Source organism: Siniperca chuatsi, linkage group LG15 (assembly GCF_020085105.1).
Source record: "Siniperca chuatsi isolate FFG_IHB_CAS linkage group LG15, ASM2008510v1, whole genome shotgun sequence".
NCBI classification, from domain to species: Eukaryota; Metazoa; Chordata; class Actinopteri; order Centrarchiformes; family Sinipercidae; genus Siniperca; species Siniperca chuatsi.
In genome coordinates, this window is record NC_058056.1 from 22937760 (window position 1) to 22954690 (window position 16931).

General features: G+C 39.8%; 1 protein-coding gene across 5 annotated transcripts in view; it reads left to right on the plus strand.

Annotated features, from left to right (window-relative positions):
- Positions 1–8790: 8790 nt before the first annotated feature.
- Positions 8791–16931, plus strand: part of actn1 (actinin, alpha 1) — a 59318-nt gene continuing 51177 nt past the window's right edge. For 4 of the 5 annotated variants that reach the window (XM_044167427.1, XM_044167431.1, XM_044167428.1 and 1 more), the window contains exon 1: positions 8791–9203. In XM_044167427.1, the coding sequence (XP_044023362.1) occupies positions 9096–9203 (108 nt within the window). In that variant the 5' untranslated portion in view covers positions 8791–9095. The remainder of the gene's footprint in view (positions 9204–16931) is intronic. The other variant, XM_044167429.1, reaches the window with a different exon arrangement.

Here is a 16931-nt window from a genome sequence, read left to right on the forward strand (position 1 = left end):
CAATAGAGTTTGATTAGTGAAATATTGACTTTCTCTGACACACGTCTATCTGAAATAATGGAAAACGAGTTATTTAAGTGTAGATTTGGGTCCTCCACTACCAACTGCTAACCGAGTTGCCATGGCAACACAGCCTCAATTCTCCTGTGAATGAAATCTGAAGCTGTTCAGCTGGCCATGACCCTGAGCAACCAATATCAGCCAGAGTAGAATATTTTATTGACTGAACCAAAAACTATCTTGGCTTTCATTTAGAGAATAGTTAAATCAGTTATTCGCAGTCTGCCACTCATAAAACATATACATTACTGAGAATTTAATGTGGAAGTTGATGACAAAACAACATCACCACAAGAAAAATGGGAATTTGAGAATCTACAATTCCAAGACAATTGGATAAACTCCATCTGCTGAGGAAGACTGTGATTATGAGCGAAAGCTCCTCAACAACTACTAAATGGACCTTCTTGTGAGATTGTTTTGTCAGCTACTATTTCCAAAATCAACAATAAACTCTCAGTCTCAACTGTAGTTAAATCCGTTAATCTCCCTTCAGAAATTTCTGATCAGATGACAAAAGGAAATTTGGATTTTGTCATATTTCATGCACTCAACTGATCAGTTACGTTTTCTGTAAATATAATTTAGCAACATATTTGTCTAAAAGCTGTTTGGAAATCTCTCTACACGGTCAGACATAAAATTCTGGTAGAAAAATTGTGAATCCTTTTTATCTATTTTGTTAGCTTAAAAGTAGCCAAATTTAAACCTACAATACTTTTTGGCCACTTAGGTGCCCTGGAAACAAGTTGTTTCATTGACATTTCATCACCTTTTAAGTTGATATGGTGAATTTGTTAGCCAACTGTAGCTTTATTTACTCATCCAGCAGTTACATTATCACTCATTAGGAGTCATGTTTCTGGCCACTTGTTGTCCAATAGTCACTCTCTTTTAGCTCTGTTTTTGGTCTCTACCAACTCCTGAGAAAATAACTGGTTCTTTAGCTGCTAAATACTGCACTATGTTCACCAGCTAGTCGCTAACTGTGCTAACTGCTAACTGTCTGCTGTTTGGTGCTGAGCAGGTATTGTACAGTGGGTTTTTAGAGCTTCTTCACTGAAAACAGCTGCCTGCTGTGGTCGAAAACGATACTAAGAGACCGGTCAACCAAAACACTAAAATTATGGCTGGATAGCTACAACAATGAGCTGAAACGCACTATAAAGCTCCGTAAAGCTGAGGGGAGCTGCAGATTCGGGTGATAATTCTCTGTAGGTTCATCACTACGAGTGACTCCTTTCACATTATCACATTGTTTTCACACGGCCATTTGATTTTATTATCATAAAAATATAACTTATAGCCGCTTTAAATATGCTGAATATAAAAAATACTGGTATCAGCTAATTAAATACCAACTATGTGCAATTTGCTATTCCCAGAAAAAATACATGACCTCAGTGCTCTCAATGTTAGCCTGATGCCTGCTTTTGGGATTTGGTCACTGTAAATATCATAGTTTGTCAAGAAACTCAGATAGGTGGATATCAAGTACATTTTCAAAGTAAAGGTTCAATAAAGACAAAAAATTCAGCATTCCTAAAAAAGACAGGATATTGCCCCATCATGAGGTGAATAACCATAAATGGATGAGTATCTGTTCAGCAGATAATCTCACCACACCCACTTAGATTCCCCAACTGTGAAATGATTGTCCATGAGACATGATGCCATTGCTGTCTGAGGAAACAGTGATGCCAGTTGTGTCCTGTCTACAGTCTGAACGACAGCACTCTTCTGCCAGACAAAGCAGACTACCAGAGGGCATACCAGTGGTTGTTGGGAAAGATTACAAAAGAAAACGCACCACATGGCATTGCGGCCTCACAAGCTGGCGGTAAAGTGGTAATCTGCGAGCAGGCAGACATGTAGTTGAGGGTTATCGAGTTGTTTGTACTGCTCTCTTGTCAAAATAATTTCCTCTGCTTCTTAGAACTTCTCAGTGTGGCCGTCAGTTATCTGCAGGAAGTAAACACCCTTCATTTAACCCCCATGCTTCCTCTGGGACAAGTATTCAAATAGAGATATTGTATGCTTTGGGGTCGTTTATATTTTGACTGGCGTGTGCCTGCTGGGCTGCATACTGCTTAATGATTCATTACAGGCTACAGATGCAGACGTGTACGAGAGAGTCAGCTTTTTTAACCACTAACAATACAGATTTATAGCTATAACATCAATCATAATTATGTGGAGAGTTGAATTGTACAAATTCCCTGAAAGAATTAAGTCACATACCTTTTACTGTTACGAAACACTGTGCTAAAGCATGTTTGGCTGGTGAGATTAGAAGAGAATCAAATCCATTAGTGAACTTACAATGGACTTTTTTTATCTTTATTTATTCAGGGAAGGTTAACTGGTTATGTGTGCTTTTTTGCAGCAACACCCTCCTTCATAGGTCACATTCACAACTGGGAGGAGCCCGGTACAACCACATCCTTTGAGGACTTCCACTAGAGCAAGCATGGGTTAGGTCAAATACACCATATTGGTTTGGGAGGGGACACCTTAACTTTTTCTGAAAGGCCCTGAAAACCTATTTTCTCAACGAGCTTCTTACTATGAGTGTTGTGGTCCCACATGAAAACACTATTTTCTGCCAAAGTTAGTTTTGTTCATTTCGTATGAGAGATTAATGTATTTGTGTTTTTTGTCCTTGCTTTTCTTACTGGTTTGTGGTGGGCGGGGCTCAATTTGAAAAATGTGATGATGGCATGTTTTTCCCTGCACCAATCAGGACTTAGCAATATATTTGAATGAAAATGTGATGCCAGTTGTGGGGTTGTTTGCTTATGTTGCCAATCAAATCTGATCAAAACATACCCACACAATCCTGATGAATCAGATTTGTTTTTCAGTTTTAACTCTTAAACTCCAAACTTTAACCTTGATTTATGCACATTTAGTCATGAATCAATGATACAATGAGTCAATGTTACATAGAAATACTAAAAATACTGCACTGATTTAGCATTGTACTGCTATAACATTGTCAGACTCACAATGTAAAGTCAAAATCAATCAAAATCGATCCCGCAGAACCAGATATCATCTATTTTTTATTCCACACATTCTTGCTTATCAAAACCCGACGTCTACATTACCCACAATGCAACTTGGCCGTCGACTACTCAGGTGTGAAATCAAATTTTCAGGGGCTTTTAGTCAGATCCTGGATTTGACCCCTGATCTTCCAGTCGAAGCCAGCCTCCACCCACTGCTGCAAAACTCTCCTTTTAGATTGAGTGCTGACATTTTTTATCCCGTGCCTACAGTATGTTCTTTTTGGTCCCAGATAGTGTTTTGGCTTAAATTGTTTGACCACAAACCCAAACACATGGACAACTCAATGAGATTATCATGCTTGTTCTGCAGTATCCCATACATGGCTTAGCTTTAACAGCAAGGACAGCTATTTAAGAATTCTCCTCCCAACATGACTGGAATACCTTGGGAACTTGCCAGAGACCAGACAGAGCCAAATGCACCAGCTCTTCACATGACCTGTGTGCCTCAGAAAGCAAGCCTGAGCTCCTTTGCACCACTGACTCTTCACAAGATATTCTGGGATTCTGCTGAATAGTATTATGTTGACGTCAAGTAGCTGGATCGGGTGAAATTTCTCCAGTCTACCCAAACCCAACTGTGTAGGGAGTGTGCCACCAGAATAATTATACACATTTCAGTGGTTAATTATAATGAGTTAATTGATGAGTCTTAATAAGCCATCATTTGCAGTGCTGAGAGGAAGAGCCTCTTTTGTCAGCTGGCCAATTAGAGCTCCTGTTGCTGCTCTGTGGCTTGGACCACTTTTTAGTGTGGTATACTGGCTGTGTGTTTAAATGACATAATGGACATAATGAAAGAGACAAATGATAGAAAAACTCATTAGCGTATTAAATACAAAAGTAACAATTAATAGCCTTTTTAGCCCGGCTAGCGGCATCACTCCAGGGGTGGCAGTGTCAGTTGGTCCACCATTTTGGTCCATACTTAAATATCTCAACAAATTTGGATGAATTGCCCAGAATTTTGGTACAGATATTCATGTTCCCCTCGGGATGAATTGTAATAAAGGGGTACTCCGGCAATTTAGTATTGTGCTTCCATAAAGTTGGGGAACTCAAGAGACCGATTTAAAAAACTGAAGCAGCAGAGATACCTGACTTTTAGTGCCTAATATGGTCAAGCTCCCAAAACACTGGGTCTCCTATAATGGATTTCCTATAATTCACCTTGATGGGACTTTTATTGCCCCCCTCCCAACCCCACACCTCCAGTTTTTAATGCTAACATTTCTGTTACAAATTTGAAGTCTCAAGCTCAAACTGAGATAAACCTGTTGACATCATCAGGCTTATTTTTTCCAGACTTTGGAAGCTCCTCCAGAGCAACAGATGACCCTATACAGCTGTTTTCACAAGTTGTGTACTCCTCGTGAAAAAGTAAACAGAAATTAATGATTAAAATCGGTGGAGTGCCCCTTTAACTTTGCCTGTAGCGCCATCATCAGGTCAAAATATACTTTGGTTTATGACCAAATACCTGAAAAAGTGTTAGCATGCTAACACACTAAACTAAGATGGTTAACATGGTAACCATTATATCTGATAAACATAGGCATGTGTCATTGTGAGTATGTTAGCATGCTGACATTAGCATTTAGTTCAAAGCACTGCTGTGCCTAAATACACCCTCACACAGCTGCTAGCATGGCTGTAGACTCTAGTCTTGTTTATACTTATTTTGGTCAGATTAATGCCACAAAACTTGTTTTTTCGTGATGTAATGTTGAATTTCTACAGCCTTTCAACATTGGAAGATTGAAGATTGGAAGAACTTTTACATTTACATTTACAGAGTTTTATGTGGAGCAGACTTTGATACAATTTAATGGTTTTCATAGTGCGCATGTTAGCTTACTGACATTAGCATTTAGCTCAAAGCACCACTGTGCCTAAGTACAGCCTTAACACATCTTTATTTTTAATTTATTTAGCAAATCCATTTCTAAGCAAATTAAATCATTTATTAGGCTACTTGACGACACAATAATGAAATGGCGTTATTAATTAGCACAGATAATGAACATTGGATAACCTTTTTAGCCATTCCTTTTCTGAATAGTATAATTTAAATGTAGATTTAATTAATCACTTTGTTTTTCAAATTAATGTAAGTTAATTAGCTAATGGAAAAGTATATAATTATCTCTGTGGCACACTCTAGACTCCATTACTAACAAGCTGCAGTCAGCTACTTTTGGTTTTGTTCTATCATTGACTTCATCACCACCGGGCTGCTGCTTCCTTTAACCGGGGACCAGGCAGCAGTGAGCTGGCAGTCTGCTCCCGGTCAGTGACATCACTTTCCCAAACATTCACCCTTGGAAGTTTGTCCATATATGGAAGAGCGCTCCACTTTCTCCTGACTGTCGGGGCTATCCCGTGTCGGCATCTTTCCTGCTCTCTGAATGTGTGTGTGGGTGTGTGTGTGTGACAGAGAGAGGGAGAGAGTCAGTTTACCTTACAAGGCAGACAGACCTTTGCTTCACGTGTTTACAGGAGCTGCATTGTGACTCACCTTTCTTTTCTGAATGACTTGAAGTCTATTGCGCATGTGCATATACACAGTATTTGGTGGAAGAGGTAGACTACCTATTCAGATGAAAATACTCCACTATAAGTAAAAGTCCAGATAAAGTTTCTAGAAGTATCAAAAGTAAAAGTATTCATTATGCAGTAAAATGGTCCCTGTCAGTGTTTTACTATTATATATGATGTTTTTGTATTAAATATCACTTGTGCATTACTGTGTTGCATTTTACTGCTGTAGATGTTTAAGGTTGTGCTAATTTAACTATACTTTATATACTGTTGGGTAGTTTAATCTACAGCAATCCAGCAAATCAAAGGGGGGTTTCTCAAACCATAAAGGAACACTCAATTTATCAGAAAAATTCAGAATCACCAAATGTGGACATACATGAGGTACTTGAGTAAATGTACTTAGTTACATTCCACATCAGTATTTGCATAGGATGGAAGAGCTCAGTAATGGCCTGTATATATAGAAATTTGTCTCACCCTCAGTGGTGGAAAGTAACTAAGTACTTTTATTCAAGTACTATACTTAAGTACAATGTTGAGGTACTTGTACTTATTTCGAGTATTAAAGGTGGGGTATGCGATTCTAATCAAATACAGACCTTTTTGTCAAATTCAGTGAATATCACGGTCTGCTAGCTGTCCGTTCAGTGTGTGCACTGAAGAAAACTTGGTGTTTGTACACAGCCCTGGCTCTGTAAATGTGAAACAAACAAAGTGGCTCGGACTGAGCCACACAACACATTTCCAGCCATTCCAGCCATGATTTGTGTGTCAGGAAACGTTAAATGACTTGCCCACAGACATTCAGCTGATTCACAAGATATGCTGTTGTTGTGATGTTAGCTATAGTAGCAGGAGAGTTTTGAGTATCGCTGTCTGGAGCTGGTCTGCTGGCTCTAAGAAACCGTTCGCAGCAGCAACTGTAGGGACAGTTTGCTAACCCACAACCTAGCTAACGTTAGTTACATTACTTGCTGTCGTTGTTCGCTCTATATCATGGTATTTGTCATGGTACTGGATTCCTCCAGAATCGCATACCCCACCTTAAAATGGAGTATTTCCATTTAATGCCATACTTTATTCTTCTACCCCAAATATTGTACATTTTACTCTACTACATTTATTTGATAACTTTAGTTACTTTGCAGATTCAGATTAATAATACAAAATATAATCAACAAATAAATTATGTAATATTAATATTACACTTGTACTCCACTACATTTCAGATGGAAATATTGTACTGTTTACTCCACTTCATTTGTTTTACAGTTGTAGTTAGGCTTAGTTACTTTGCAGATTTTATATACAAACCATATGATCATCTTAACTTTTACTTAAGTAAAATTTTGAATGCAGGACTTTGACCTGTAACGAAGTATTTTACATTGTGACACTGCTACTTTTATTGTAATCTGTCAGTAAAGTGGAAAGTAGTACATTTACTCAAGTACAATATTGAGGCATGTATACTGCTTCAGTCTACTTCCACTACATTTTCTAGAAAAATAGTGTAATTTTTACACAATTTTCTATTTATCGATTTATACGCTACATTTTAGCGTGAAATTTTATTTCAAAATGTGATTATACAATATGGTGCATTGTTATAGAGTGAACAACCCAACAGTATAAAGCAGTTAATATTGTGTTATAAGTGTTATATTATAAATTATGTAAATTATTATTGCTGATGCATTACTGTGTAGGCAACATTGACCCTAACCTGTTTACATCACTTGAATGTTGCAGCTGGTAACGGTGGAGTTAATTTTAATCACTTTATATACTGCTGGGTATCTTACTATATCATAATGTATTAGTTGATTTATATTTTGTATTAATAATCTGAATCTGCAAAGTAGTAATTTAAGTTATCAAATAAATGTAGTAGAGTAAAAAGTACAATATTGGCCTCCAAAATGTAGTGCCTCAAAATTTTACTTGAGTACAGTACTTGAGAAAATGTAGCTTACTACTTTCCACTTTGATGGCAGATTCTTTAATTACAATAAAAGTAGACTATCAGTGCCACAATGTAAAATACTACTGTTACAGGTAAAAGTCCTGCATTCAAAATATTTTACTTAAGTAAGATGATAATACGGTTTGTAAAATCTTAATCTGCGAAGTAATTAGTAGCATAACTACAGCTGTAAAAAAAACTAATCTGAAATGTAGTGGAGGTGAAGTGTAAAGTAACACAAAATTGAAATCCTCAAGTAAAGTACAAGTACCTCAGGGCTCTATTAAGTGCAGTAAAAAGTAAACATACTTACTTACTTTCCACAGCTGTCTATTACTGACTATTGCCTTAAGTAAAAGCACCCATACCCCAATGTAAAAGTACTCTGATACAAGTCAAAATCCTGCCTTTAAAGGTAGGCTCCATTTGCTGATGATACTTATATCACAGCAAATATAAGCATTATCAGCAAAATATACTTCAAGTATAAACAGTTAAAATAGGCTGTTCATTATGTTGAATGACCGATTTCAGAATGCTATATTATTATAGGCTATTATATTATAGGAATATCATTACAGTTGCATAACGTGAGCAGCATACCTGATGTTAAGTGGAGCTCATTTTTATGTAGTGGACTATTAAGTACAATATTTCTCTATAAAATGTATAAAGTAGCATAAAATTGAAATACTCAAGTAAAGTACAAGTAGGCCTACCTCAAAATTGTAGGATACAAAACTTCCATAAATGTACTTAGTTATATTCCACCGCTGGGTAAAGGATCTAACTACATATTCAACCACTGATAAAATCCCACCCATTATTAACAAAACCGCTTCGTGAGCAGTTGCTTAAAATGTTTTTTCAGTTAATTAAAGGTTTCCAGTTTTAGAGTTTTAGTTACACCGTGTGAAGTAACACGTTACACTTGTTTTATGCTGATCACAGTCTGAAGTATCCTCGTAGTCAAACAGTCAGATGTTTGGATCAACCTATGCAGTCAACCTTGGATATAAAGCCTCTGCACTGACAGCCGAACCAGCCAATCCGCTTCAAGGAGGCGGGACCAGTGCCCCCGAGGGGTCCAATCAGAGTCCTCGGTCGGTTATCGATTCAATTTGTCTGAAGCAAAGTTTTTGCTTCTGTCGCTCCTCGCCACTAGACCTGCCTACTGCCTTCCTACCGCGGTGTGCTCCTGCTGGGCAAAAAAATAGAGCAGATAGAGAAAGAGAAGAGGCAGAGTTGGAGGGGGAAAGAAAGAGCAGAGAGAGAGAGAGAGAGAGAGAGGGAAGCCGGGGGTGGACCGTTAATTTCATCCACAACCGTCTTGAATGCGTGGCGGAGAGTAGACTGAGCTGCTGTAAAACATCACCTCGCCGAGAACCGGGGGACACACGAGAGAAGCAGAGAGCGTCTATATATAGAAATATAAAGCTTTATAGATAGCCTACATGTATAATATGGATCAGTATGATGGAGAAGAAAATTATATGCCTCAGGAAGATGACTGGGATCGGGATCTGCTCCTGGATCCTGCATGGGAGAAGCAGCAGAGAAAGGTGAGTGACTGACTTTGTTCTACCTCCGGTGGAAAGGTGCGGAAGCGGGGTTGTTGTTTGTGAAAATAACAATTATTATAAAGCTGATTAATATTATCACCACACATTAATTAGGGTGTCTGCTGCGTGCGCCTGACTACTTTGAAAGCATATTGATCAGTTAGCGGCCAACACCAAACACCGACTGGCAGCTGTTTACTTTAATTATTAGGCTCATTATCGCGTTGGTAATCACCTGTGCGGCTTTCTCCACTACTTTCATCACGAGCCTGATTCTCCAAAACTTTTCTCGCCTCCAGATCTCTCAGCACACTTGCAGATATCCTGTATAGCGTTATGAAATATCCTGTAGCAGCAATTACATGCAGGAGGCCCACCCATTATCTTTGCAGCAGGAGGGAGGGGGGGGGATAAAGGGTCAAGAAAAACAATTAAAAACTGGACAGGGCGCCCACCTTTCCAGCGCAACAGATGTCAGCCATGCGCTTGACTGCATATGGTGTGTGACTGGCCCCTCCTTGTCATCTGGCTTATGATGCGACGTGGATTAGGCCATGCTTAACAACCAGGGGATGGAGTGTGTGTGTGTGTGTGTTTGGGTGTGTGAGGAGGGGGATAAACCCACCATAACTCACTTTGCGTCTCCTTTATTCAGCTGTTTCTATAATTTACGCGCGGATTCTGCGTGTCACTACAGCGCAATACATACGTCTGGGGCAAATACATAGATTTTTGTTTGTGCTGGAAGTTGTTTGCTGTATTATGGCCCCAGTCTGGAAGCTAGTTTATTCATCTTTAAATGTCTGAATAGATTACTGCTTAACTTTTCCCCCTTGGATAAATATGAGCTCCATAACCCGGCGTGCACACGGGTCGCCTTTTATAATAAAGGACTGTAAGACATCCATATATTGTCTTAACGAGCCAAAATCATCTACACGCGTCTAACAGCTGCAGCTCTTTTTCCAGACATGAGTATGAATGGTCTGTTTCGAGAAGGGGTGTTACTTTTTTCCCAGCTCCCCATACTTTGCCTCCGCTTTGAAAAACGGGGAAGAAAAGCGCTGTGGAATCTGAGTAAGCGCTGTGGTTTGGGCTGGGCTTGCAAGGGAGCAAGCGTGCCCAAAAATGGTAATAATCGGCCCCTCTCGCTGCCGTTGGAAAACTTTTCCCCCAAGTTTCTTTCTTGCACTGCGAAGCTCTCGGCTTCTAGTTTCCTGGATTATGTCATCGGCAGGCTGCTACCGGTCGAAAGCGAATGAAAGGAAATAAGGAAGGGTATGCAGGGCTGATGTCAGGTGTGAACAGCAGAAAGGGATTCTTCAGTCATCAGAGGACTCATCTCATGCTGCTTCTTCTTTCGTGCCTTTTCAGTATGAAAACTCTTCATGTAATAAAGAAAGTTTGCACAGGCCTGAAGGAAGCAGTAACACCTGACAGTTTAGTTCACACATCCCCTCCAGCCTGGATCACAGACCCTATTCATGGTGAAATACTTTCCACTGATGACCCGCACATTTCTGCCCCTGCGTGACCCTCATTGATCTAATCTTCCTGCAGAGAGCAGGAATGTTTTATTCATCTGTTCCTCTCCACAGAGAGCAGTGATGACTGGTTATGTTGAGATCTGACTAGAGGCACACACAATTACAGGCTGAGAGGGAAGACAGCAGCCCCTCTGGCAGTCATTCACCTCTGTCCTCGGCCACAGGGCCAGTGTAGTTTATTGTCACACATTTATCCATATGAATGTGCACCTACACCACCCAAGTTCCCTCCAGGCTTCAGCAGTCAGCTTTGCTGCTGATGAACAGATAATCTAGAAGCCTTTCATGTTTGCTGATTTTTTCCCATCGAGAAAAACATTCACTAATATTGAGATATTTAAAATTCTGACCTGTTTCGTGTTGAAATGAATCAGCTAGCATCTTGGAGGTGCTTCCTGTACCTTCAAGATAGATGTCGGTTGGTTCGTTTAAACAATGTACAAGCTTTGAAAAGCGAGACACAGAATAAACATGGCAAAAAACATAAAGAAAGAAAAAGGAAATGGCAACAGTTGGTAATTTGCATGTTTTTGCTAGTGCAGATTGCAGGCAGAAGTCAGCAATCATATGCATATAACTGGAATTATAATAGCTCACAAATGTTCGGTGTGCTTGTGTGTTGCTTTAGTTCTCTATAGTCTGAAGACCATTCATTTGTTTGTCAAGAATTGATAATTGCACAGCAAAGTTATCCTGTGTGGTTCCAAGAGACAAAAAAGCTGTCAAAACAAGTGTGTTTTGGATTCTGTTAAACGTGAAAAAAATAATAAAGCAGCAAAGAAGTACATATTATGCAGGTGAGGACTTTTTTTTTTTTTGGCTCTATTTTGCAGTTCACTTGGACGCACACAAACCCAGCATGTCAGAGAGTGCTTAAAATATTTTGAGTTGGATACAAGTCTTAACCTGACCCCCAAGTATAAAGGCGCTGGTATCTTCTTATCTTGGAATCTTAATGTCTTTGCAGACCCAGGTGTCTCAGGTACACTGAGCCAGATGTTACTTAAAGCCGCAGCTCCCACATATTTTCACGTCAACAACATAGGACTTTTTTTATGTATTAGTCTGATTAATCTTTATTACATCACACCTCTGTTAAACAAACAAACAAACACACACACCTCATCTGTGTTTGAGTCTCTAACATTTTTTCTGTTGTTGTCATAGCTGGAAGGTGGAGTTCAGGTGTTAACTGCTGTAGCTAATTTGTCCAGGTTTGTCCTTATAAGGATATAAGCTGCAGTACCTTAGATCAGGCCCTGCCTGTAAACCTCCCGCCTCCCACTTCCCATCTCCCACACTCCAACCTCTGTGCTCCCAAACACTCCCAACCCACACCCACATTCCCCTGCTCAGACTTTACAACCCAGGTCACAGATAAGATCAACTGATTTCCTGATTTGTTCACTTTTGCCAAAAAACTTCTGTCTCGTTTCGTGACTTTGAGTCTCAAATTGATCACTTCTGGCAGGCATGGACCATACTCTCTGACATACCAAGTGGCGAAAAAAGCTAAATTATGAAATACCTGGTGTGCTCATATAACCTACTGACTGAGATCATGGTTTTTTCTTTTGGCGTGTAATCAAGGTCTGGGCGTTCAGACTGACAAGCAGAGGGTGCTGGTCAATACATTTCTAGGAATCACGATGAAGGACTCAATTAATCCACCCTGTAGGCCAGAAAGCTATGCAGGAACTTGTCTTTTTGAGTGACAGATATGCAGGAAATGCCTACTAAGTGAATCAGTCATCAAACTTGTCACTACTTTACACTCCCCACTTTGACTAATCAGCCCTCCCGAGTGGGGCTGTCACTGGCAGCAGGCATCCAAACCAAGCATCCTGACCTACTGTACATCTACAGTAACTGACATTTCACTGCTTCTAGGGAAAATAACACTTACTGTAACTGCATAAAGATTAATTTTTAGGAGGGAAGAGAAACCTGTTTTGTTTTCTGTTCCCAGAAATATTTTAATTACAGTATCTGACAAGTTCCAACTTTTAGGAAACTGACTCAACGCATGAATGACGTTTCAGTTTGAGTAAGAAGACCAAAAAGAGTTACTTTTTTCTTTCCACCACGGCAGCTGTTGGCAGGATTGCGTAATAGGATGTGTAATGTCAGCTCTGGTCACCTCACAAAATGCTTCCTGTCATCAGATTCCTCTGTTCCCATGATGCACCTTGCGCAGCCCTCTGTTAACAAAAGAAGAAGAGCGTCACAGACCTGCGGTGACAAAGCAGGGAATGTCAAAAGAGTGCACTCCCCTCTCTCTGTGGCAGCCGGCTCTGCTCTCTACCCTGATAAAGGCGCTATGTGCTGAAATGTTGCTTCTTTTCACTACATAAAACATGAGCGCGCTGAAGAGTGTGTCATTTTTTGTTTTTCCATATTCAGTAAACTGTCTGGCTGTGTCATGTGATCCATCCTGCAGCCTGACATTGAACTCCTGATTAAACTCACATGCAGTTATTATCATGCAAGTACATAAAATTAAATTTTGTACATGGTATTATGAGAGAAGTAGTGTAGTCATCTGCAGGTCATATGTTAAGATCCCCTGGGAAAGTTGAGAAGGTTTGATGTGGCAGTAACACTTTCTCTTCCCTCAAATCTTGAAACCCCCTAAAAACTTTAACATTAAATATTAGAAACTGATTGAGAAAGTAGGTTTTCAAGGCCTTTTTAAAGTGCTCTTGAGCAGGGCAGTAAACCACCAAATGCTCAGGTAAAACTGCTCATTGGCCTACAGAAGACTGTATTTGATATTTCTTCTTAAACCCAATTAATTCCATTGATAACCCCGTACTTCGACATTTTGGAGAATATGCTTTTTCGCTTTCTTGCCGAGAGTAGGCCTGTCATGATAACTACTTTTGTCGGATGATATATTATTCCAGAAATAATTGCGATAAATGATATTATTGTCATTTTAAGATAATTTTATGCCCCTGATATAATAAGTATAACAATGCAAGTACACCCTTTTAAATAACTTAAAATTCTTAAATGATCAAGGTCATGTCGATATCATGACAGGCAGAAATTACATATTGTATAAATTGTACGATAAGTCGATGATGTAATTATTGTGGCAGGCTTAGCTGAGAGAAGATTGATACCACTCTCATGTCTGTACGCTAAATATGAAGCTACAGCCAGGAGATGGTTTGCTTAGCTAAGCATGAAGACTGGAGCTTAGCTCTTATACAAAGGTTTACAATCCACCTAAGAAAGAAACAAGTAACTTTGGTCTTCTTACTTAAACTGAAAGCTCTTAAAGAAGTTACTGCTACTGGCCTTCATAAAAACGCAATGTTTTTACACTTATGTTTTTCTACGGATTAAACAAACAAATATAATGTGTTAATTAGAGAGCTTTAGAGGTGCTGGTAGGCAGATTTTGTTGACTTTGGACAGAGCCAGCCTAACTGTTTCCCTGTTTCCAGTCTTTATGCTAAGCTAAGCTAACCGACTGCTGGCTCCTGCTTCCTATTTTATGGACAGGTATGAGAGAGGTATCAAACTTCTCATCTCACTCTGCAAGAGAGTGAATAATTTCTTTAAAGAAAGGTGAGAAAGCAAAGCAGCCCTGTGTCTCAGATGCCACTTCTGTCTGACTCAAAGATGCTTCAGGGAAATGAGCAAACTTCTGTCTGTTTCTCAGCAGGAAACGGCTCACTATCCATTTCTCAGTCACTTAGTCATCTGTCAGGGCGGCTGCTGTTCTTTGTGAAATAGTAAGAAAATTGAAAGATATCTTAATAGAAGTCCTCTTGGGTGCTGATAATCCTTTTATCACTATTAATAATAGTCATGGTTAACACAGCCGGACTATAAATCCCAACAGGAGCTCCCCAGCAAACCAATCATCCCGCCTAGGTCACGCTGTCAGGGCCCTGTCTCGTTTGTCCTGATTGATGGGGTCACAGGCTGACACTCCAGCTGAGAGGGCCCAAGAGCATCCAGCCATCCACGCGACCTATTGCAGGAAGTTTTATGCATGTGCTCCCAACTCAGCCAGGAGATACGATTAGAGGACTTTTTAAATTCAGGAATTATCCACTGAAGATGCAGATTTTCTTCTCTTGAATTGGCATTTAGTTGACACTGTTAAAGCTACCTTTCAAAAGTTTGAAATCACCCAGAAATATTCATGTTTTTGGTAGAAATTGATCCTTTTATTTACCATGCAAGGAATTAAGCGTATCAGATCTGATCATTTAAACATGCTTAATTAAGGATTAGTTTATCATCAAAAGTTTATCATCAAGACACTAATGTAATGGCTGATGAAAATGGGGCTTTGCAGTTTTATGTGAAAAATAAGTTAGAAGTCAGTAATTTCTAGCAGTAGTATCCATTTGAAACATGGGAATGTCTTGGCTATATACAGTGTTTAAATCACTGTGATTCCTTCTTGGTGAATAAATTTATCTATTTCTATCCAAAACATGATAAAAACATTTCTGGGTGATTCCCAACTTTTCAACATGTTTTCCTTATTGCTTTTGCTCCAATTGTCCCAGTTGGGATTCGAACCAGTGAGCCACCACCGACAAGCTCACCTTTCTACCCACTCCTCTCCTCATCCTACCTCCCTTCTTCTTTTTCTCTCTGGCTGTAAGCCGATCCTGCACGAACACGGCCAGCGTTTGACCAAAACATCTCTATATGCTGCTAATGAGAAGCTTTCAGTCAGGAGGAAACCATCTACTCTTACATAACCCAACTCCCCATCTCAGGGAGGGGTATTGTTCTGTAGTGCGGTGTGCTGAGGCTTTTGTTGGAGAACTGGTGGCAGTGTTAACCCAAGAAAAGTCAATGGGACAGCTCAGACAGACTGATCCTTTAGAGAGTCATTTTACTACACATACTGGTGAAAATACCAGCTTTTTCACTGTGTTAACAAGTTAATTAGCTTCTTAGCCGGGCTAGTGGCGTGGCTCTATGGATGGAAATGGCGGTCTGTCCAGCATTTGGGTCCAGACTAAAATATCTCAATAACTATTGTATGGATTGCCATGAAATTTTATACAGACATTCATGGTCCCCACCGGATGAATCCTAATGACTTTGGTGATCCCCTGACCTTTCCTTCAATGCCGCAGTGAGGCTGACATTTGTAGTTTCAAACTCATGTTCCCCTCAGGATGAATTGTAATAACCTTTTTGATCCCATCATCAGATCAAAATTTGGACTGCATCTCCTCTGTGTTTTGCAATTCAACTTTCTTTGGTCTAATACCTGTTTCACTGCCAATATAAGAGAGAAGATTTAGCCTTATCAAAACTCCTCATCCTCTCTTGGTCTGGAAAACATTTTCATGCTTAAGTTGCAGTTCTCGTTCCTGAACAGTTTCTCCTTTTATTTGTTTCAGGAAGGTGAAAGCTAATTCTTCCTCATGAAGTTGTACACTGAGTTTCAGTTTACATCTGAGTTTTTTAAGACTTCACTGTTTGAAAAGTCAAATGTGAGCAATTACCAGGCTCTTATCTGAACAGCTCCCAAATGCCAGGGCCCAGATGCAAATTCTTGCATAGCTTATTTTCTCAGGCTCCTGCTCCAAATTTAGAAACGCATACAGAAATCAGCTCCAAGCTCTTTATTATTGAAACTGTTTCAAGACCAATTGTGTGATGAATTTTAACGACTTTATCAGGGGTTTGGATAAGTTTGACTGCTTTGCTTCATAGTTTCATAACTGACAATTCATCCTGCACAGACTGGAGTTTAGTGCTATATTTGCAGCTCAAATTTGTGACACCAGACGGGGAGGTTTTTGGATTCCACATCCACCATGGGATTTGGGGTCAAGGTGCATATCCTGTGGAGCAAAGAGTGCGGAGCAAAACCTGCTCAATACTCAACCACGTCTGGAACCACTACACACTTATGGTCACATGTCTTCAATAGCATACGACCCAGAGGGGGTTTATAGGCGATCTGTCTCCATGTTTCCAAGGAATTTTCCTGCACCACATGGGAAGGATGTAGCCGGGTCTTTCTTCCGTTAATGCTATTAATCAAACCACATGCATTCTCAAGTGCATGTGCTCGCTGTGAAATCTCTCCTTGAAGCTGAGGGGGGTACGTACTGTACTGTACTCAGTGTGAGTGTATTAGCTATAAGCTTCCTCACAGGAGCAGCTGCAGTGTGTCTCATGTAAGTGA